Below are 24,011 nucleotides of genomic sequence, written 5' to 3'. Positions count from 1 at the left end.
ACAAGCTTGGCACACCTGTATTTGGGGAGTTTCTCCCATTCCTCTCTGCAGATCCTCTCAAGCTCTGTCAGGATGGATGGGGAGCGCCTCTCCAGAGATGTTCAATTGGGTTCGAGTCCAGGCTCTGGCTGGGCCACTCAAGGACATTCAGAGACTTGTCCCGAAGCCACTCCTGCATTGTCTTGGCTGTGTGCTTAGGGTCGTTGTCCTGTTGGAAGGTGAACCTTCGCCCAGTCTGAGGTCCTGAGCGCTCTGGAGCAGGTTTTCATCAAGGATCTCTCTGTACTTTGCTCCATTCATCTTTCCCTCATTTCTGACTAGTCTCCCAGTCCCTGCTGCTGAAACACATCCCCATAGCATGATGCTGCCACCACCATGCTTCACCAAAAGGATGGTGCCAGGTTTCCACCAGATGTGACACTTGGCATTCAGGCCAGAGAAATCTTGTTTCTCATGGTCTGAGAGTCCTTTAGGTGCCTTTTGGCAAACTCCAAGCGGGCTGTCATGTGCCTTTTACTGAGGAATGACTTCCGTCTGGCCACTCTACCATGAAGGCCTGATAGGTGGAGTGCTGCAGAAATGGTTGTCCTTCTGGAAGCCTCTCCCATCTCCACAGAGGAACTCTTGATATCTTTCAGAGTGACCATCAGGTTCTTGGTCACATCCCTGACCAAGGCCCTTCTCACCAATTGCTCAGTTTGGCAATTTTTTGGTACCCTTCCCCAGATTTGTGCCTCGACACAATCCTGTCTCGGAGCTCTACGGACAAATCCTTGCATCTCCTGGATTCGTTTTTCCTCTGACATGCACTGTCAACTGTGGGACCTTACATAGACAGGTGTGTGCCTTTCCAAATCATGTCCATTACATTGAATTTACCACAGGTGGACTCCAATCAAGTTGTAGAAACATCTCAAGGATGAATAACAGAAACAGGATGCACCTGAGCTCAATTTCGAGTGTCATAGCAAAGGGTCTGAATACTTAAGTCAATAAGGTATTTCTGGTTAAAAAAAAATATTAATTTGGCAAAAAAAATCTAAAAACTGTTTTTGTGTGTAGATTGATGAATAAAAACAATATTTTATCCATTTAATGATAAAGGCTGTAACGTAACAACATGTGGAAAAAGTCAAGGGGTCTGAATACCTTCTGAATGCACTGTATGCCAAATAAGAATGAGGAGGATTATTAGATGGCCATGATGGAATGTGGCCAGGTTGTGAATTTAGCCATGACACTGGGATGAACACCCCTACTCTTACAATAAGTGTCATGGGATTTTGAATGAGCACCCGTTTTAACATCCAAAAAACCAGCACCCTACGCAGTGCAATGTCCCCAAATGTAATCAAGGTTTTAGTCTAATATTATAGCTGTTTGGGCTTCTTGCGGTCAATTTGCAGTCTAAAAATATACAGTACCAGTCAAAAGTTTGGACACCCCTACTCATTCAAGGGTTTTTCTTTATTTTTACTATTTTCTACATTGTAGAATAATATTGAAGACATCAAAACTATGAAATAACACATATGGAATCATGTAAGAGGAGTTGAAGTTAAACTTTGATTAATGTCACACACAGGAAACAGAAAAGAACAGGATTTACGAGCAATTTATTATTCCAGCATAGACCACCACAATGTGGACCTAGTTAGATACAACTGTGCGAAATAATCACAATTAAAAAAAATAGCATTTACATGACATCCTATTTTCTTCTGTGCTAAAGTACTGCAAATATATAGAGAGACATATTTATTTACTAGTTTATTTACAAAAACAACATTTTCTCAAGGTGCTACATGACCTATGACATTACCTCTAACCAATGCTACATGACCTATGACATTACCTCTAACCAATGCTACATGACCTATGACATTACCTCTAACCAATGCTACATGACCTATGACACTACCTCTAACCAATGCTACATGACCTATGACACTACCTCTAACCAATGCTACATGACCTATGACACTACCTCTAACCAATGCCCCTAACTAATTCTCCTGGATAATAAGGATATCACTTCTCCATTCATGTTCTTATATGACAAAGCTCTGCCTTTTAATTTCCCCAACTTTGACATGATCCTTAATAAGGAGACCTGAGTTGTTTTGTTATATAATAGATGTTTAGAATGAGCAAGGTGCAGTTGCATATCAGTAACATATAGCATGACCTCTCTGAAGTGCCATTCTTTTTGTGTCCAAGTGTTTCATATATATATATATCATATATATAATGTGGGCCTACTATTGCAAATTACTTAGAAAATCAGCATGCATTAAACCAAGTGCCTTTCACCCCACAAACTGTTGATAACCCCTAACATATTTCATTCAATGAAGTGCAAATAAGTTTTTATTTTGGGGTGAATCACAATAGTGATAAAAAAAATGTTTTTCGTTGTTGGTGTTTCCTCTCGTGAAAATGCTGTTTAGTATATCCTCCAATAGGAACAAGCTTTCAGTGGTGGTGACTGGTTGCATTTAGAGTTTAGTCATTGACCTGATTTCTAAGTGTTTTCACTTTTACTTGTGAGAGCCAATATATATATATATATATATATTTTTTTTAATCGCCAATAGCATGGAAAGTACCTGAGCAAAGCATTTCATTCCCAAGCATGTCCGAAAGCATGCAGCGCTTCTGTAAAGCTTTAAGGGGTTTCAAGCAAACTGTTGGATTGAAATAACACTCTCCCCGTTTAAAACAAATCTAAGCCTTTGTTTAACACTTTCACAAAGCTTGTTGTGTTGTATGTCCTAACACAAACTTTTTTTCAGAACTGAAACTCTTTCTCTTTAATGGGAAGGCCACTGTAGGACTGGCACCACTTTTAGCTAAAGGGATTCTGTCTGAGTATGTTGCATCAAAATAGAGAGTTGGACCAAAGCCCGGATCCGGTTGGTCTTCATTTTCTGTTGACATACTGGGGCCTAGGATGTTCAACGGTCTAATTCTCCATTTTGTCATGATGTCTAATTACAATAATGGAGGAATATATAGTGTGATATCTTATGTCCCATCTTTATGACGACTAATCTCACATTAGAGGACTTTTTGTTGTCAACTGCCAGAAGGACTATAAAGCTATAAGGTTGACACACTGTGATGTATATATTTGAAGTTAAAGATCACTTTACATTTATTAGAAAGAACAGTATATGTAGCTAATATAACCTTTCTAACTACATTAATTGTACAAGAATCAAGTCACTGTTACATTTAGCTGATGTTCAATACCAGAAAACTATATTAAAGAGTTGTCCATTATTGCACCATATGTTTTTGATACTGTATGTTTCACTTAGAAGCAAGGGGTTATTGTTGTGTATTTGTTTGTAGTTTGTCATAAAAGTACAAGTTTAGATCCTAGTGACTTAAACAAGGTATGGAATGTGAGAGTACAGCACCTCCATGTTACTGTACCACAAACCAGCCTAAATAAGATATGTTGTATACTCACAAAAACACAGTAGAAGCAGAAATGCTGCCAGTTTGTTTTGTTTAAGATAATGGCCATCCCTGCCTGGTAAAATAGAAACTCAGCTAGCCTTCAAACTTCACATTCAAATGACTGGTTACATCTGTATTGTCCTGCCTCTAACTCCTCATTCTACTATTCCCCTAAATCTGATATGCAACCCTTTACTCAACTAACTCCCTCCCTACCCCCTTCGCTCCCTCCCTTTACTCAACTCCCCTTCCTTCCTTCCTTCCTTCCTTCCTTCCTTCCTTCCTTCCTTCCTTCCTTCCTTCCTTCCTTCCTTCCTTCCTTCCTTCCTTCCTTCCTTCCTTCCTTCCTTCCTTCCTTCCTTCCTTCCTTCCTTCCTTCCCTTCCCTTCCCTTCCCTTCCCATCCCCTCCCACCCTATCTGGTTGCTATGGTGTGGAAACGGCTGACTGTTTATTTCTGAAAGTCTCAAAAAACGCCAGCATGCCCTTTTTGGTGGTGGAGGAGCCAGCCTTGGGCGGGGACAGTCCTTGGTGACGGGGAGCTGGAAAACTGAAGCCGTCCATGGAGTTGGCCCGCTTCACCTTGGAACCCGCCCGCCACATTTTGGACCTGGGTGGTGGAGTCTGGGCTACCAAGCACTTCTGGTACTGGACCTGCAGGGGACACAATGGAGTCATCTTAAGCAGTGACCATAATGTCCCTCTTCATGTTAGAAAGACACCGTAAATGAGTCATGTCTCCATGACATTCTCTACCATTCTCTGCCAATTCCCTTTGAAATATGAATCATTCAGCCATGATAGCATGTATAAATTCAAGTATTTATCATGCCAGCTTGTCTACAGAAGCCATTTTGTCCACTGGTTCTCCATTACTGAGTTTCATCCTTCAGGGGGACCCCTAACTAAGTGACTCACCATGCACGCAGCCTGCACAGCCTCAGAGATGATCCCTGCGTCTGGCTCACACCAGAAAACATGACACTCAAACCGCTGTGTCCCGCCGTCCACTATCACTGCAAAGGTGTGTGTATCATGCCCCACACCCAGAAAAGTCAACAAACGCACTTGACATTCCCAAAATGGATCATCTCCATCCTGAAAGAGAAATCATAGAGAAGGTAGAGAAAGAAAGAGAGAGGGAGAGAGAGAGAAAGAGAAAGTGAGAGAGAGAGAGGGAAATAGAGAGAGAAACAAAGGTTTTTTAAAAAGTGAGAGAAACAACAGGTAGCCAGAGAAATTTAGTAATTTCATTGGTTGGTCTGACCACCAGTGTTTACAGGTTTCCTGATTTCTCCTCCTCACCTCTCCTTTCCAGAGTGACAGGACACTGTCAGAGATGTGGATGACGATGGGCTCCCAATCGTCACTGTCTGAGGTGTTCATGATGCTCTCTATGGCCCGGTTCAGCACCTCCATACCTGCCAGAGGGTCCCACATAGAGGACCTTAATACAGCTGCTTCAGCAACAACACAGCCACAGTGACCTCCAAAAGCGAGGTAAAACCATAGATGGTCTTCTAGTGGTATTCTCTGCTCTTTTCTGTTGTGAGAGAACATGCTCAGAGTTTCAAGGACTTTTGCGTTGTACCAAACTGATTTCCTTGCCAAACTTCCAGTGATTGTTAAAATATAGCAAAGGTGTGTGATCTCAAATTAGGACAAATGGCTTGTCATCACTATTAAGAACACCTCAGTGGACTATAATACCCCAGACATTAAGCATCTGGGACAAGCTCTATGTCGGTCTGTCAGCAGGTCCAGCTAACAGCAGGCAGGCAGGGCACCTTGATGGATGCTACCGTTTTGGAGATTGTAGTGAATACAGCGCCTCGCCTAAGGGACTGCCAACTGACAGAGTGACCCTGAGCGCTAGCTTCACAATCACAACGTGACTCGGCGCATTTGCTGATAATAATGAGACGATGTCCTCTGTCTCTTAAATGATCCAAACACAATTTCAAACATGCCTGTGAGTCTTGGCTGCTGTCTAATCCTCCATATCTGTTGATGAGACATCACAGATCTTGTGTTCCCCTGTTGAGTCTCAAGGTTGTTATAGGAAGGAGAAGCTTGTCTTTCTTCTTTGAGCTAGTTTAATAAATAAATATAATAAAAAATGTGATGGTATTTTGCCAGTTTAATAATAGACTAGATTAGAATACAGTACCCATTGCCCTGGAGACGGGCAGGTTTCCGATGTACTGCACCTCAAACTTCTGCACCCTCTGCCTCATTGCATCCACGAAGTCCACTGCAGTAAAAACATAAGAATCAAAACGTCATATGATTTACCATATTATGGAGTTGATAACTTGTATAAACTGGACATTGCTCCACTGAGAAAACGCCTACAGACTGGAACTGAAGGTCTCTGTGACCTACTGTACCTTGGCGTGGCAGGTCCTCAGGGGAGATGGTCGCCATGGTGAGGGAGCGGGCCATAGATGGGCTTCTTGTGGTCTTCTCTGCCATGATCTGGACACATACACACAGACACAGCATTCACACTGGCTCACTCTAGAATGAACCTAAACTACTACAGTGGACTAAAGGGGTGTTAAACCACCTCCTATGCTTCACTTTGTGGTTACCTTTGAGCACATTTTGTGCAAAGCCGTGGCAATGGTTTTTGCTGGGGCTTTACAGCGAAACACGTGGCACTTCAGCATACAGGTGTCTTTGTCACTGGCCACGAAGGCAAAGTCTCTGGAAAGGAACAGAACACAACAGCATAGATTAACACAGAGTAGAGGCACTATCTATAGGTCTGGATTGTGGAGGGGATAGCTGACTTCCTGCTTCACCTGGCGATCTGGTACTGTATGTATAACAATATAATTCCATTAGTATGACTAGAGAATGGAAAGGAATTGAAAGCCATATTGAACACACATCTTCTGCACTAGTCCTACATCACTGCGTTAGCACACTGAACTAAAGCCAACGGTGCACCAGCCAGTATCATCAGTTTGTTTGATCAAGCGCACAATCATCAAACGACTACTAAGCAACTGAGCACTGAAGACAGACAACACAGACTATTTTTAACATTGATACTATCAGTTACTCTGGCTCATATTTTAGAAGAGGTGGGGGGGGGGGTGACCTCAGGCATCGTCCCTCAGGAGCTGACAGGACCAGGCAGTGTCAGATATCAGAGGTCTATAAATACCAGGGATCCATATGGACAGACATTATTCTCAGCACGTTAAGCAACATGGACAGGGAATGTATTGCTCTGTAACCAAGTTCTTATATCAGAAAGGGACATTATCCTGTAATCACATATCAGAGCAAAAGCACCCAACTGACATTGTACTGTAAACTCTCTGACACATAGTTAGTAAATGAAGAACTGTTCTGTGTCCAATGTGCAGCTGCTAAATGGGAAATGGCTCGGTGAGTGTTGCCGAGGTGTAATTCTCTCTATTGTCCCTGTAACATCCTCAGTGGGTTTCCCCACTTAAAACGATCAGGAGCAACAGTGCTGTTTTGTAGGCCACGGCTCTGGCACACCGGAATGTGCTGATGCCTGGGAAAGGAACTCAAATATTGAGTTCAGATATTCCAGATGAGCTTCCCTTTGGCATCAGCGGTGTGTCAAAAAACGGTAAGATGTGTGTGTGTGTGTGTGTGTGTGTGTGTGTGCGTACAATATTCTGTATTCCATCCACAGTGGAACGGGAGTTGTTTTATGACAATAATCCGTCTTTTGTTGGGGTGTAATACATTGAAGCCAGGTGTAAATGAAGATCATTTGTCACAGTGGCAGATGTGACCTTGCAGCTCGACCCTGGTTGGCACAGCAGAAAGGAAGGACACTTGGCTAAGGCACGGGGGGGGGGGGGGCTGATCATTTGGACATGACCCAGCAAGCTCTCCTTGTCCATTTATCTTCACAAAGGCCCATCCAACTGTTGTAGAAAAGTCTGTTACATTAATTTACACATAGATGCATCCTCCATTCAGCTCTCAGAGGAATGCAATCATTATGGAGTTTGAGCAGAATTGACCCCAGGAAGATAGTCCATTATGATTCTCACATTATAGCTCAATCATCAGCAGTATTCAATTGGGAATAGTGCAAGACAACAGTCTGAAATAAGGCTGGGCGGGCATTTGTTCTGAGACAAGGACAGAAGTGCTTGGTACATACACTGCATAAGACAGAACGGTCGATAGAAATGGAGAAAGAAATAGACGTGTTTCTTTGAACGTGCATGAGAAACACGTCGGCAGACGCATGTTACATTATTGATGAGGCAATAATACAGAGCAGGACTATAGAAAGTACGCCGGACCTACTGGAGCACTGAGCTCTTCTTCTTGAGACCCTGATGCAAGCTGGCAAAGTCACACATGGGATGTCAACAGAAAATTAGTTGACCAAGAAAAGAGTGATTACCTGTCTCTGTTTTCATGAGTGGCATTTAAAAAAGAAAGAAAGTTCATTATTACAACTACCTTAACTAGGAGACAAAACGGTTGTATTGCTTCATAACTACGATCCTCATACAATATAGCCTACTGTCAGTACCAATTGGGCACTGCTGTACTGACTTATTTTCACTAGTTTCAGTACTTCTGTGTCCAGGCTGTATCACATCCGGCCGTGATTGGGAGTCCCATAGGGCGGCGCACAATTGGCCCAGCGTCGTCTGGGTTTGGCCGTCATTGTAAATATGAATTTGTTCTTAACTGACTTGCTTAGTTAAATAAAGGTTAAATAAAAAAGACAAAAAAATTACTAATTCTAATTCTCTACCCTTGCATGTCTCTTCCTCGGGGCTAGTCTATTCTACTCAGCCGGCGTCTGAGACGTAGTACCACTGACACTGCCAATAGGTCAATGCATTAATTTTCTCCAGCAAGAACAGAGCCAAATATAACTGCCCTCAGACGCACTCAACTCCCAGTGTACTACAATAGACCTGACATGTCTGCTACGCTGAATTACCAACCAAACCCAAGGCTGTGTAGCCCATATAAAAACACTCATTTATAAATGATTTACTTCCTTCAATGGAATATTTCCATGTCATCAAGTATAAACAATAACACAACCTTTAAACAGTCTTCCCTGACCATCAACCCAAGATCATTGTGCTTAGTTGGTTCACCATATTGTACCGTATTTCAACATGTAACTTCAGGTATCAACACTGACCATAACAAAAAGAGAAGGTGAGAGGACTGGGGAGTATTTCCCAATACGTTTCCCAGGTTGGCCCACCTGCCATTGTTGCAGCCCACGCCCCACACGCGGATGTCAGTGATAGGCTGGCAGTGGAGAAGGCTGCGGTCCACTGGGTCCATCAGGCTGAGGGTATCCTTCTTCAGAACCATCATCATGTCCTGGCCCTGGGAGAGGACAGGGAGAGAGGACAGAGAGGACAGGGAGAGATGAGAGAAGACAGGGAGAACAGAGAGGACAGGGAAGACAGAGAGGACAGGGAGAACAGAGAGGACATAGAAGACAGAGAGGAAAGTGAGGACGGAGAGGACAGAGAGGAAAGGGAGGACAGAGAGGACAGGGAGGACAGAGAAGACAGAGAGGAAAGGGAGGACAGAGGAGAGAGAGGACAGAGAGGAAAGGGAGGACAGAGAAGACAGAGAGGACAGAGAGGAAAGGGAGGACAGAGAGGGCAGAAAGGATAGGGAGGACAGAGAGGAAAGGGAGGACAGAGAGGACAGGGAAGACAGAGAGGACAGAGAGGACAGGGAGGACAGAGAAGACAGAGAGGACAGAGAGGAAAGGGAGGACAGAGAGGAAAGGGAGGACAGAGAGGACAGAGAAGACAGAGAGGAAAGGGAGGACAGAGAGGACAGGGAGGACAGAGAGGAAAGGGAGGACAGAGAAGACAGAGAGGACAGAGAGGAAAGGGAGGACAGGGAGGATAGAGAAGACAGAGAGGACAGGGAGGACAGAGAGGAAAGGGAGGACAGAGAGGAAAGGGAGGACAGAGAGGACAGAGAAGACAGGGAGGACCGGGAGGACAGAGAGGAAAGGGAGGACAGAGACTCCCCCCCCCCCCCCCCCCCCCCCCCCCTCATGTCGCCTTTCTCACCTCTCCCCAGGCGCCCAGTGTGTCATCGCGGCCCTCTGCCTTGCTGCTGGACAGCTGCTGGATGCAGTTATTGACAGCCAGACTGCTCTTCCCCGGGATCAGCTCCTCCTCTGGAATCTCCACCCAGCCTAGGGAGCGCACTGCAAAACACTGACCAACACAACCACACCATGCCAGCACAACCACACCACACCATGCCAACACAATCACACCATGCCAGCACAACCACACCATGCCAGCACAACCACACCAGGCCAACACAATCACACCAGGCCAGCACAACCACAGCACACCATGCCAACACAATCACATCATGCCAGCAAAACCACACCATACCATGCCAACACAATCACACCATGCCAGCAAAACCACACCACACCATGCCAACACAATCACACCATGCCAGCACAAACACACCACACCATGCCAACACAACCACAGCACACCATATGAACAGAACCACACCATACCATGCCAACAGACCCAGGAGGGAGAGGAGTGGGGGGTAGAGGTGGGGAGGAGACAGAGAGAAGGGAATAAGCAGAGACTATTCAGACTAGATAATAATGTACAGCGTGTTCAGTACCTACAGTATATCAACATGATTCAGACTAGATAAAAGTGTACAGCGTGTTCAGTATCTACAGTATATCAACATGATTCAGACTAGATAAAAGTGTACAGCGTGTTCAGTACCTACAGTATATCAACATGATTCAGACTAGATAAAAGTGTACAGCGTGTTCAGTATCTACAGTATATCAACATGATTCAGACTAGATAATAATGTACAGCGTGTTCAGTATCTACAGTATATCAACATGATTCAGACTAGATAATAATGTACAGCGTGTTCAGTATCTACAGTATATCAACATGATTCAGACTAGATAATAATGTACAGCGTGTTCAGTATCTACAGTATATCAACATGATTCAGACTAGATAATAATGTACAGCGTGTTCAGTATCTACAGTATATCAACATGATTCAGACTAGATAATGGTGTACAGCGTGTTCAGTATCTACAGGATATATCAACATGATTCAGACTAAATAATAATGTACAGCGTGTTCAGTATCTACAGTCCATCAACATGATGCCTCTATATAATGTATTTACTGTATCTACAGTATATCAACATGATGCCTCTATATAATGTATTTAATGTATCTACAGTCCATCAACATGATGCCTCTATATAATGTATTTACTGTATCTACAGTATATCAACATGATGCCTCTATATAATGTATTCACTGTATCTACAGTATATCAACATGATGCCTCTATATAATGTATTCACTGTATCTACAGTATATCAACATGATGCCTCTATATAATGTATTCACTGTATCTACAGTATATCAACATGATGCCTCTATATAATGTATTCACTGTATCTACAGTATATCAACATGATGCCTCTATATAATGTATTTAATGTATCTACAGTCCATCAACATGATGCCTCTATATAATGTATTCACTGTATCTACAGTATATCAACATGATGCCTCTATATAATGTATTTAATGTATCTACAGTATATCAACATGATGCCTCTATATAATGTATTTAATGTATCTACAGTCCATCAACATGATGCCTCTATATAATGTATTCACTGTATCTACAGTATATCAACATGATGCCTCTATATAATGTATTTACTGTATCTACAGTATATCAACATGATGCCTCTATATAATGTATTTACTGTATCTACAGTATATCAACATGATGCCTCTATATAATGTATTTATTGTATCTACAGTATATCAACATGATGCCTCTATATAATGTATTTAATGTATCTACAGTCCATCAACACGGCTCCTTGCCTGATTCAAGAGATGACTCTCAAGTATTTTTAGTGGACATGGTATAGGAATTCCTCTAAGAGCTGCCTAGCCTGAACAACAACACAAATATATTGATCAAAGCTAACATTATAAATGTGGTCACTTTTAACCCTTGAATAATAAATTATAGAAAATAGTGTTAAGAGTTAAAAATCAGCTAAAATAGATTAGTATTCTCTGGAGGAGCACAGAAGTGTTTACCCCCCTGAAATTGGTCTTGGGTATGGATGTTATTGGTCAGTACCTGCTGTTTTGGTTGAGTGCAGAAGAAGAGGGATTTGGACCATAGAAATGTAATCTATAGAACAGGCTTGTCTCAAATGAATGGCCCGTTCTAAGGATTCTACTGTATTTCTATGGTTTGGACAACATCAAAGCCCACTCTACCTTGGAGTCAGGATCAATGTTGGTGCAGAAATAATCGTCCTGCCAGGAGACCCTGTGGGAGATTAGCAGAACAATCAAATGACATGAAGGATTACCACCACGACAGCACAAATGAGTCTGTTGCCTTTTCTGCATCCCTCCCTGCTGCCCTGTAAGATGCTGTTTGGTATGGCGTATTACACGATGTTATAATCTAGTTCTTTGTTCATCTGTTTGTTTGTGTTTGACTTTGAAAGTAAAGCCTTTCCTTTTGATGGGGAAACAGCTGTTGAGTGGGTCATGGATGATAAAAAATAAACAGAGAGCTTTTCTGACCCCCCTCACACCGGCTGACTCAGAGGTGGAGTTGTTAGACATTTACCTCCCTGATACAGCTGACTGGAGACAATCCCAAGAGGCTACTATTCCTGCAACCAGGGGCCCAAGACTCTCCCTCTCTTTCCATTAAACTATTTGATGAAGCAGAGCAGGATAAGATAAAGTGTCCATTATTAGACCTATGCATTTCTTGATGGTACGCTCAGTGAACTGAGTTTCACTATTCTCCACAATCTCTGTCCATACAGAACATTAAGCTCCCCTGTGTCAAATGCATCCTGATTCAACACATAATCACTGCAGCAGGGACTGTGTTTATTGGTGGGCTCATTAACACAGGGTCCCTCAAGGGGCTGCTAAAATAAAATTACTTCAGATAATTGAATTGTTAAGTGCTTTTACCCTTAATGGTAAAGGCAAGGTAGCTATACATAATATTAAAGAACCTATGAACAACCATCAAGGTGATCTAAGATGCATTTGACCTAACAGGTTTGACCTTGCTGTATAGACGGGTTGGTTGTTTAGCAACAAAAACGAGGCGGCAAAACAGACAGGGTTAGCTTAGAATGTTGACAACGTGAAAACTAGATTTAGTCTCCAATGTTTATTGAAAACATAAATACATTTGCACAATGAGCACTTGTTGTCTCTCAAATACATCGTTACAGCTAGCTAGCGAATCTTAGCCATAGACACGACATCAGTCAAAACATGGTATCAATGAAATATGCAAGCTGAAACGAGCCACCTACGATTCCCCACAAGGCTGCTCCTTTCATGGTCGCTAGCGATATGACCATTCAGAATCATAACAAAGCACGGCTTCCGGCCACATCGATGCGCATGCAGCATTTTTGATCTTATCAGCCAACCGGTCGGTCTATGCTAAAGAAACCTAAGAACTCAGACGTGCCACAGATGGTGAAGACTCATCCTCAGGAACTACATCAAACAGTATTTTCCCTAATCGCTTGTATGTATTCAGATCATGGTACAATGGCTGAACTGTAATAATGATATGATGTAGTGTGGTGCTGAACTAGGGCCTAAATCTCAGAGGATTTATCTATTCCTGACTTTATCAGCCTGGGGACAAATATGGCAGGCCTCAGATCAGAACACAGAGAATGGAATAGTGGGGGAAGTATTCCAGAAGGCATAGGGATATGTGATCTGCCACATTTCCAGGCCAGTGAAGCCATCACGAGCCATGGAGCCATCGAACAGATTAAGAGAGAGAGAGAGAATACATCCAAAACACTAACCCTCTCATTTGATTACATCTTCAACACATTCACCTTGTAGAATAACCTTCATCACACAACTGAAATGGAGTCAACCCAGTCACCTTGTAGAATAACCTTCATCACACAACTAAAATGTAGTCAACCCAGTCACCTTGTAGAATAACCTTCATCACACAACTGAAATGTAGTCAACCCAGTCACCTTGTAGAATAACCTTCATCACACAACTGAAATGGAGTCAACCCAGTCACCTTGTAGAATAACCTTTATCACACAACTGAAATGTAGTCAACCCAGTCACCTTGTAGAATAACCTTCATCACACAACTGAAATGTAGTCAACCCAGTCACCTTGTAGAATAACCTTCATCACACAACTGAAATGTAGTCATTACTCGTCATTACTCGTACTATCATCGTGGATAGCATAACCCAGTAACAAGGCTACAGGGCTTGCGCAGGTGAATGAGTGTTGGTTTGGGTCTGCAGAGGATTTTGAAAGACTACCTGTCATTTATGGAGGCCAATGGGCTCTCTGTCAGCCTTGCCCTTGATTCACGTCTGCCCCCAGCCTCCAGGCTCTGGAAAAGAGGACAAGAGACAATATTAGAGGTGATGGCACCACATTCAGAATAAAGGACAGAAAGTCAAACGGTGAGACTGAACTTTATTTAGAAGTTGAAGCCCTAACCTTGATGTCCGCGGCAGTGATGCCATTGATGGAGTTCTGGTCCTCCTCAGTGCTGTAGGACGGGTGCTGCCATTGGGTGGCGCCAGTGGCCACGTGCCAGTAATAGGTGCCAGTGCTGTCCCGGATGGTGCGCCACCCTGACGGTAGGTCAGAGTCCAAATCAAGGCTTGGGTCGTTCCAAATATTGTCTGAAGAACACAGAACAGGTAGGAAGCACAATGATGACAGGTGACAGTAAGTCATCTTAATGAAGAAGCACTCATGGCCAATATTGCAGTGCATTTTGGTGTCAAAATGTAACAGTAGTGTCAGGTCAATATTTCATTATGTTCATTATGGCGGCTGGCTCTACCATAAACATAGCTCTTTGAGGTCTCTCGTACACAGCGGGCTGCATCCCATCGGCATCTAGCATTAGCCTCACCCAATCTAAAGCCTATGTAAGCTCCACGGCTGGCCTTGCTCTCACGGCCCTGTTACACGTGACCGGCAGAGGAGAGCACAGTAGGGCGTGTGAGATCCTCTGGCCACATGATAAATCTACCAATTACCAGAGTAGAATTCAGAACAGTCCCTCTGCATCACACAGGGCTGGCTGGCAAAACTAGTGTCTGAGGCTCGGCTCCTTTGTTTTCCCCTAACACTGAATATGCGATGGGACAGATTTGTGTTTGGAAGGGCAAATGAATATGTAAATCAGGAGATCAATTATTTAAAATGTGCAGAGAGGAGTAGAGACATAAAGACTCAATTAAAAGATGTGATGGGAGAGAAAAAGACCTTATGCTCAGCAGACGAAGAGTGATTTCTTTGGACACTTCAATATGGTTTGGACTAATTCTGCCATTAACTCAATGTGCTTAGCTCGAAGGAGAGCTGGGTGAATGGAGTGGTGAACAACAACAAAAAAAGAGATAGAATGCAAGAAGTGGGTCAGAAGTGACACGAGGACAGCATCCTAAATGGAACACTATTCCCTATGTAGAGCACTACTTTTGACCAGGAACTACATAGGGAATAGGGTGTCATTTGGGACAGGTTTGCCTAGGCATGGGTGTTTCTCTCTCAGCAGCATGCCACAGTTTTCTCGCTGTTATCACGGAACGAGAGAGAAAGAGGGGCTAAAACAAATAGAGGCTAAATCAATTAGAGGCTAAATCAAATAGAGGCTAAATCAAATAGAGGCTAAACCAAATAGAGGATAAATCAAAGAGGGGCTAAACCAAATAGAGGATAAATCAAAGAGGGGCTAAACCAAATAGAGGCTAAACCAAATAGAGGATGAATCAAATAGAGTCTGAATCAAATAGAGGCTAAATCAAATAGAGGCTAAACCAAATAGAGGATAAATCAAATAGAGGATAAATCAAAGAGAGGCTAAATCAAAGGGAGGCTAAATCAAAGAGGGGCTAAACCAAATAGAGGCTAAACCAAATAGAGGCTAAATCAAAGAGAGGCTAAATCAAAGAGAGGCTAAACCAAATAGAGGCTAAATCAAAGAGAGGCTAAACCAAATAGAGGCTAAATCAAAGAGAGGCTAAACCAAAGAGAGGCTAAATCAAAGAGAGGCTAAACCAAAGAGAGGCTAAATCAAATAGGTGCTAAATCAAATAGGTGCTAAATCAAATAGGTGCTAAATCAAATAGAGGCTAAATCAAATAGGTGCTAAATCAATCATGCAAAAATCATTTATGCCAGTTTTTCTATCATTTATTGCTAATTTTACATGATTTTATGCCTTGTACATCTCATCCCCATTCATCTCGCTGTTTAACCCTGGTCACCCTTGTGTCTGACAATGAAAAACAACACCACACATCCCTGGGATGGACAGCATGAGAAGATTAGACCCAGGAACAGATCAGCTGAACACTGTTACAGGGAGAGAAAATCAATGAGACAACAGTGTTAGAGAAAGATGGGAGGCAGAACTCTCCAGGCTTTATAGTTTTTTTTTAGGCAGGCAGGTAGACAGGCGGGCCTCCTGGGCATGGTGCTAAGGACTGGACCAGCCTCTGGATGACACCACTATTCAGCACATTTCACCGGCTGATTGATGGGTCAGTCAGTGCAGCATCTTCGGGGGATGATGAAGCTGTGTGCATAATTGTAATTCATCTCAGCCCTGAGAACATGGCCACTAGAGGAGACAATTTGGTACAGAGTTCTCCCACCTTAGCCTGCCTTCTCCCACAGAGTTCTCCAATCTTAGTCTGCCTTCTCCCACAGAGTTCTCCTATTTTAGCCTGCCTTCTCCCACAGAGTTCTCCCTTCTTAGTCTGCCTTCTCCCACAGAGTTCTCCTATTTTAGCCTGCCTTCTCCCACAGAGTTCTCCCTTCTTAGTCTGCCTTCTCCCACAGAGTTCTCCCATCTTAGACTGCCTTCTCCCAGAGTTATCCCATCTTAGCCAGCCTTCTCCCACAGAGTTCTCCCATCTTAGCCTGCCTTCTCCCACAGAGTTCTCCCATCTTAGCCTGCCTTCTCCCACAGAGTTATCCTAATGTAGCCTGCCTTCTCCCACAGAGTTCTCCCATCTTAGCCTGCCTTCTCCCACAGAGTTCTCCTATTGTAGTCTGCCTTCTCCCACAGAGTTCTCCCATCTTAGTCTGCCTTCTCCCACAAAATTCTCCCATCTTAGCCTGACTTCTCCCACAGAATTCTCCCATCTTCGCCTTCCTTCTCCGACAGAGTTTTCTTAATGTAGTCTGCCTTCTCCCAGTGTTCTCCCATTTTAGCCATACTTCTCCCACATAGTTATCCTAATGTAGCCTGCCTTCTCCCACAGAGTTCTCCCATTTTAGTCAGTCTTCTCCCACAGAGTTCTCCCATCTTAGCCTGCCTTCTGTTATTACCAATGAGTCATACAGGGAGGGATTCTAAGCACTAGCATCAGTGAGACATAGTAGTGCACGACAGTTCCAAAATAATTTTCTGCTTTAAAATATAAATTGTACATTACAATCCAGTAGGTTTACTATGTACCAAATATACTTGTCACCAACAATTACTGTATATCACAATGGCTGAGGTTGTATATAGCCTTGCCTCCCAATTCTGCTTCTTGAGATCAGAACAATGGCTCTGTATGATTTAGCCTAGTCCTAATCCTGAGTCTGTGTGATGTAGAGCCTAGTCCTAATCCTGAGTCTGTGTGATGTAGAGCCTAGTCCTAATCCTGAGTCTGTGTGATGTAGAGCCTAGTCCGAATCCTGAGTCTGTGTGATGTAGCCTAGTCCTAACCATGAGACTGTGTGATGTAGCCTAGTCCTAATCCTGAGTCTGGTTGATGTAGCCTAGTCCTAATCGTGAGAATGTGTGATGTAGCCTAGTCCTAATCCTGAGTCTGTGTGATGTAGCCTAGTCCTAATCGTGAGTCTGTGATGTCGCCTAGTCCTAATCCTGAGTCTGTGTGATGTAGCCTAGTCCTAATCCTGAGTCTGTGATGTAGCCTAGTCCTAATCCAGAGTCTGTGTGATGTAGCCTAGTCCTAATCCTGAGTCTGTGTGATGTAGCCTAGTCCTAATCCTGAGTCTGTGTGATGTAGCCTAGTCCTAATCCCTGATGCACAGGTGGGAGGCAGGTTTTTACTGCTACGCTGAGTTCTTACTGCTACGCTGAGTTCTTACTGCTACACTGAGTTCTTACAGCTACGCTGAGTTCTTACTGCTACGTTGGGTCCTTACTGCTACGTTGGGTTCTTACTGCTAAAATGAGCACTTACTGCTACGCTGAGTTCACTTACTGGTTCTTACTGCTACGCTAGAGCCTAGTCCTAATCCTGAGTCTGTGTGATGTAGCGTAGTCCTAATCCTGAGTCTGTGTGATGTAGCCTAGTCCTAATCCTGAGTCTGTGTGATGTAGAGCCTAGTCCTAATCCTGAGTCTGTGTGATGTAGAGCCTAGTCCTAATCCTGAATCTGTGTGATGTAGAGCCTAGTCCTAATCCTGAGTCTGTGTGATGTAGAGCCTAGTCCTAATCCTGAGTCTGTGTGATGTAGCCTAGTCCTAATCCTGAGTCTGTGTGATGTAGAGCCTAGTCCAAATCATGAGTGTGTGATGTAGCCTAGTCCTAAACATGAGTGTGTGATGTAGCCTAGTCCTAATCCTGAGTCTGTGTGATGTAGAGCCTAGTCCTAATCCTGAGTCTGTGTGATGTAGAGCCTAGTCCAAATCATGAGGTTTTGATGTAGCCTAGTCCTAAACATGAGTGTGTGATGTAGCCTAGTCCTAAACATGAGTGTGTTATGTAGCCTAGTCCTAATCCTGAGTCTGTGTGATGTAGCGTAGTCCTAATTCTGAGTCTGTGTGATGTAGCCTAGTCCTAATCCTGAGTCTGTGTGATGTAACCTAGTCCTAATCCTGAGTCTGTGTGATGTAGAGCCTAGTCCTAATCCTGAGTCTGTGTGATGTAGAGCCTAGTCCTAATCCTGAGTCTGTGTGATGTAGAGCCTAGTCCTAATCCTGAGTCTGTGTGATGTAGCCTAGCCCTAATCCTGAGTCTGTGTGATGTAGAGCCTAGTCCTAATCCTGAGTCTGTGTGATGTAGAGCCTAGTCCAAATCATGAGTGTGTGATGTAGCCTAGTCCTAAACATGAGTGTGTGATGTAGCCTAGTACTAAACATGAGTGTGTGATGTAGCCTAGTCCTAATCCTGAGTCTGTGTGATGTAACCTAGTCCTAATCCTGAGTCTGTGTGATGTAGAGCCTAGTCCTAATCCTGAGTCTGTGTGATGTAGAGCCTAGTCCTAATCCTGAGTCTGTGTGATGTAGAGCCTAGTCCTAATCCTGAGTCTGTGTGATGTAGCCTAGCCCTAATCCTGAGTCTGTGTGATGTAGAGCCTAGTCCTAATCCTGAGTCTGTGTGATGTAGAGCCTAGTCCAAATCATGAGTGTGTGATGTAGCCTAGTCCTAAACATGAGTGTGTGATGTAGCCTAGTACTAAACATGAGTGTGTGATGTGCCTAGTCCTAATCCTGAGTCTGTGTGATGTAGAGCCTAGTCCTAATCCTGAGTCTGTGTGATGTAGCCTAGTCCTAAATCTGTGTGATGTAGCCTAGTACTCATCCTGAGTCTGTGTGATGTAGCCTAGTCCTAATCGTGAGTCTGTGTGATGTAGCCTAGTCCTAATCCTGAGTCTGTGTGATGTAGAGCCTAGTCCTAATCCTGAGTCTGTGTGATGTAGCCTAGTCCTAATCCTGAGTCTGTGTGATGTAGAGCCTAGTCCTAATCCTGAGTCTGTGTGATGTAGAGCCTAGTCCAAATCATGAGTGTGTGATGTAGCCTAGTCCTAAACATGAGTGTGTGATTTAGCCTAGTCCTAAACATGAGTGTGTGATGTAGCCTAGTCCTAATCCTGAGTCTGTGTGATGTAGCCTAGTCCTAATCCTGAGTCTGTGTGATGTAGCCTAGTCCTAATCCTGAGTCTGTGTGATGTAGCCTAGTCCTAATCCTGAGTCTGTGTGATGTAGCCTAGTCCTAATCCTGAGTCTGTGTGATGTAACCTAGTCCTAATCCTGAGTCTGTGTGATGTAGCCTAGTCCTAATCCTGAGTCTGTGTGATGTAGCCTAGTCCTAATCCCTGATGCACAGGTGGGAGGCAGGTTCTTACAACTACGCTGAGTTCTTACTGCTACGTTGGGTGCTTACTGCTAAAATGAGCACTTACTGCTAAAATGAGCACTTACTGCTACGCTGAGTTCTTACTGCTACGCTGAGTTCTTACTGCTACGCTGAGTTCTTACTGCTACGCTGAGTTCTTACTGCTACGCTGAGTTCTTACTGCTACGCTGAGTTCTTACTGCTACGCTGAGTTCTTACTGCTACGCTGAGTTCTTACTGCTACGCTGAGTTCTTACTGCTACGCTGAGTTCTTACTGCTACGCTGAGTTCTTACTGCTACGCTGGTTCTTACTGCTACGCTGGGTTCTTACTGCTACGCTGGGTTCTTACTGCTACGCTGGGTTCTTACTGCTACGCTGGGTTCTTACTGCTAAAATGCGCACTTACTGCTACGCTGAGTTCTTACTGCTACACTGGGTGCTACGCTGAGTCCTTACTGCTACACTGGGAGCTACGCTGAGTCCTTACTGCTACGCTGAGTCCTTACTGCTACGCTGAGTCCTTACTGCTACGCTGAGTCCTTACTGCTACGCTGAGTCCTTACTGCTACGCTGAGTCCTTACTGCTACGCTGAGTCCTTACTGCTACGCTGGGTTCTTACTGCTACGCTGAGTTCTTACTGCTACGCTGAGTTCTTACTGTGTTACGGTTTTCTAGGTGTGAAGGAGAGTCGGACCAAACTGCAGCGTGTAGATTGCGATCCATGTTTAATGAAATAACGTACAACACGAATAAACACAAACACTACAAAACAAAGAACGTAACGAAAACCGAAACAGCCTATACTGGTGCAAACTAACATAGAGGACACTAAGGACAATCACCCACGACAAACTCAAAGAATATGGCTGCCTAAATATGGTTCCCAATCAGAGACAACGATAAACACCTGCCTCTGATTGAGAACCACTCCAGACAGGCATAGACTTTGCTAGATAACCCCACTAGCTACAATCCCAATACATACACACAAAAACCCCATGCCACACCCTGGCCTGACCCAATACATGAAGAAAAACACAAAATACTTAGACCAGGGCGTGACAGAACCGCCCCCCTAAGGTGCGGACTCCCGAACACACCTCAAAACAATAGGGAAGGTCCGGGTGGGCGTCTGTCCATGGTGGCGGCTCCGGCGCGGGACATGGAACCCACTCAGTCAATGTCTTAGTCCCCTCTCCTCGCGTCCCTGGATAGTCCACCCTCGCCGCCGACCATGGCCTAGTAGTCCTCACCCAGAACCCCACTGGACTGAGGAGCAGATCGGGACTGAAGGACAGCTCGGGACTGAGGCAGCTCAGGAGTGAGAGGAAGCTCAGGAGTGAGAGGAAGCTCAGGCAGGTAGGTAGATCTACCAGATCCTGGCTGGCTGGTGGTTTCAGCAGATCCTGGCTGACTGGCAGATCCTGGCCGACTGGCAGATCCTGGCCGACTGGCAGATCTGGAAGAGTCCGGTTGACTGGCAGATCTGGAAGAGTCCGGTTGACTGGCAGATCTGGAAGAGTCCGGTTGACTGGCAGATCTGGAAGAGTCCGGTTGACTGGCAGATCTGGAAGAGTCCGGTTGACTGGCAGATCTGGAAGAGTCCGGTTGACTGGCAGATCTGGAAGAGTCCGGTTGACTGGCAGATCTGGAAGTGTCCGGTTGACTGGCAGATCTGGAAGAGTCTGGTTGACTGGCAGATCTGGAAGGCGGGAGACTCCGGCAGCGCAGGAGAGGAGGAAGGCTCTGGCTGTGCTAAACAGGCGGGAGAATCCAGCAGCGCTGTAGAGGAGGAAGGCTCTGGCAGCGCTGAATAGGCGGGAGACTCCGGCAGCGCAGGAGAGGAGGAAGGCTCTGGCTCCGCTAAACAGGCGGGAGAATCCAGCAGCGCTGTAGAGGAGGAAGGCTCTGGCAGCACTGGAGAGGCGCACTGTAGGCCTGATGCGTGGTGCTGGTACTGGTGGTACTGAACCGAGAACACGCACAGGAAGCCTGGTGCAGGGAGCTGCTACCGGAGGGCTGGAGTGTGGAGGTGGCACAGGATGGGCTAGACCGTGAAGGCGTACTGGAGATCTTGAGAGCAGTGCTGGCACAGGACGTGCAAGGCTAGGGATGTGCACAGGAGGCCTGGTGCGTGAGGCTGGCACCAACTTCACCAGCCGACTAACACGCACCTCAGGACGAGTATGGAGCGCTAACCCAGGTGCCATCAAATCCCCGACACGTTCCGTCGGGCGAATTCCAAGCAAAAAGCACCAACACAGCAACTCCCTCATTTCTCTCTCCTCCAATTTCCCCATTAACTCCTTCACAGTCTCTGCTTCGCTCACCTCCAACACCGGCTCTGGTTCTGGTCTCCTCCTTGGCTCCTCACGATAAACAGGGAGAGTTGGCTCAGGTCTGACTCTTGACTCTGCCACACTCTCCCTGAGCCCCCCCCCAAGAATTTTTTGGGGCTGATTCTCAGGCTTCCTTCCGAGTCGCCGTGCTGCCTCCTCATACTAGCACCTCCCCGCTTTCGCCGCCTCCAGTTCTTCTTTGGGGCGGCGATATTCTCTAGGCTGAGCCCAGGGTCCTTCTCCGTTTAGGATTTCCTCCCATGTCCAGAAATCCTTATAGCGCATCTCCTCTTTGGGCTGCTCCTGCCTGTTGACACGCTGCTTGGTCCGTTGGTGGTGGGTGATTCTGTTACGGTTTTCTAGGTGTGAAGGAGAGTCGGACCAAACTGCAGCGTGTAGATTGCGATCCATGTTTAATGAAATAACGTACAACACGAATAAACACAAACACTACAAAACAAAGAACGTAACGAAAACCGAAACAGCCTATACTGGTGCAAACTAACATAGAGGACACTAAGGACAATCACCCACGACAAACTCAAAGAATATGGCTGCCTAAATATGGTTCCCAATCAGAGACAACGATAAACACCTGCCTCTGATTGAGAACCACTCCAGACAGCCATAGACTTTGCTAGATAACCCCACTAGCTACAATCCCAATACATACACACCAAAACCCCAAGACAAAACACACCACAATACAAAAACCCCATGCCACACCCTGGCCTGACCCAATACATGAAGAAAAACACAAAATACTTAGACCAGGGCATGACATAGTGCCACGCTGAGTTCTTACTGCTACGTTGGGTTCTTACTGCTACGCTGAGTTCTTACTGCTACGCTGAGTTCTTACTGCTATGCTGGATTCTTACTGCTACGCTGAGTTCTTACTGCTATGCTGAGTTCTTACTGCTATGCTGAGTTCTTACTGCTACGCTGAGTTCTTACTGCCACTATGGGTTCTTACTGCTACGTTGGGTTCTTACTGCTACGCTGAGTTCTTACTGCTATGCTGGATTCTTACTGCTATGCTGCTTACTGCTAAACTGATCTCTTAATGCTACGCTGAGTTCTTACTGCTATGCTGGATTCTTACTGCTACGCTGAATTTGTATCTTATGCCAAGGTATTTGGTATTATAAAACCTGACACCAGGGCTGATGATGAATAATCCTCATATTACAATACCTCAATCAAAATCAGTGAATCATCATCTTCCATTCAACTGACCTCATTCACCAAGATAGTGGCACCAATCCTCTCCTAGATAGCATCATCATACCTCTTTGACTGACTTTTGTACAGAGTGAGTGTCCAGCTTTTTTGGTCTCTATGGGAGACTATGAGAGACTGTTCCAATGGATCCATCTCTATGGGAGACTATGAGAGACTGTTCCAATGGCTCCATCTCTATGGGAGACAATGAGAGACTGTTCCAATGGCTCCATCTCTATGGGAGACTATGAGAGACTCTATTCCAATGGCTCCATCTCTATGGGAGACTATGAGAGACTGTTCCAATGGCTTCATCTCTATGGGAGACTATGAGAGACTCTATCCCAATGGCTCCATCTCTATGGGAGACTATGAGAGACTATTCCAATGGCTCCATCTCTATGGGAGACTACGAGAGACTCTATTCCAATGGCTCCATCTCTATAGCCATTGTTTACTGTTTGCATGTATCTGTAATGGCTTTTCTTACTCAGATGGCTTTCTATTGAATAGTGGAGTCCATGAAGTATTGGTGTATTCTCTCAACACTAATGATACAGGAGAGTAATACCTGGCCATTTCAAATGGTGATCTCTAAAGTTATGCCCTTATCATGCTATTTTCACCTAGTTTATAATCTTCTCTATACTGTATATCATGGCATTTGTTCTACCGAAATATTGAATTATCTGATGTCAGTGAAGCCTCCATTACGACCTCCTATTGTAGAACTGAGGCCTCTGTCCTGGAAGGTGATAGGGTGGTTAATGTTCCAATCACACAGAAGGGAAGCTA

The 24,011-nt window shown here is 44.6% G+C and overlaps 1 protein-coding gene across 4 annotated transcripts in view; it reads right to left on the bottom strand.

The window, feature by feature from the left end:
* Positions 1 to 1,597: 1,597 nt before the first annotated feature.
* LOC109873852 (amyloid-beta A4 precursor protein-binding family B member 3) overlaps positions 1,598 to 24,011 on the bottom strand; it is a 28,419-nt gene continuing 6,005 nt past the window's right edge. Inside the window, exons 2-14 of one of the 4 annotated variants that reach the window (XR_004206185.1) lie at positions 14,052 to 14,239; positions 13,868 to 13,941; positions 11,793 to 11,844; positions 9,539 to 9,688; positions 8,704 to 8,831; positions 7,876 to 7,881; positions 6,062 to 6,176; positions 5,858 to 5,945; positions 5,638 to 5,721; positions 4,773 to 4,888; positions 4,386 to 4,565; positions 1,844 to 4,121; positions 1,598 to 1,810 (exon numbers count right to left, since the gene is read on the bottom strand). Coding sequence is in view for 2 of the 4 variants with exons in the window: in XM_031809466.1 (XP_031665326.1) it covers positions 3,894 to 4,121; positions 4,386 to 4,565; positions 4,773 to 4,888; positions 5,638 to 5,721; positions 5,858 to 5,945; positions 6,062 to 6,176; positions 7,876 to 7,881; positions 8,704 to 8,831; positions 9,539 to 9,688; positions 11,793 to 11,844; positions 13,868 to 13,941; positions 14,052 to 14,239 (1,409 nt within the window). In the remaining 2 variants the exon portion in view is untranslated. Of the gene's footprint in view, positions 4,122 to 4,385; positions 4,566 to 4,772; positions 4,889 to 5,637; positions 5,722 to 5,857; positions 5,946 to 6,061; positions 6,177 to 7,875; positions 7,882 to 8,703; positions 8,832 to 9,538; positions 9,689 to 11,792; positions 11,845 to 13,867; positions 13,942 to 14,051; positions 14,240 to 24,011 lie in introns of all 4 variants that reach the window. The other 3 variants (XR_004206186.1, XM_031809466.1, XM_031809467.1) reach the window with 3 other exon arrangements.

This window comes from Oncorhynchus kisutch, linkage group LG29 (genome assembly GCF_002021735.2).
Source record: "Oncorhynchus kisutch isolate 150728-3 linkage group LG29, Okis_V2, whole genome shotgun sequence".
Lineage (NCBI taxonomy): Eukaryota > Metazoa > Chordata > Actinopteri > Salmoniformes > Salmonidae > Oncorhynchus > Oncorhynchus kisutch.
This window is presented reverse-complemented; position numbering and strand designations above follow the sequence as displayed.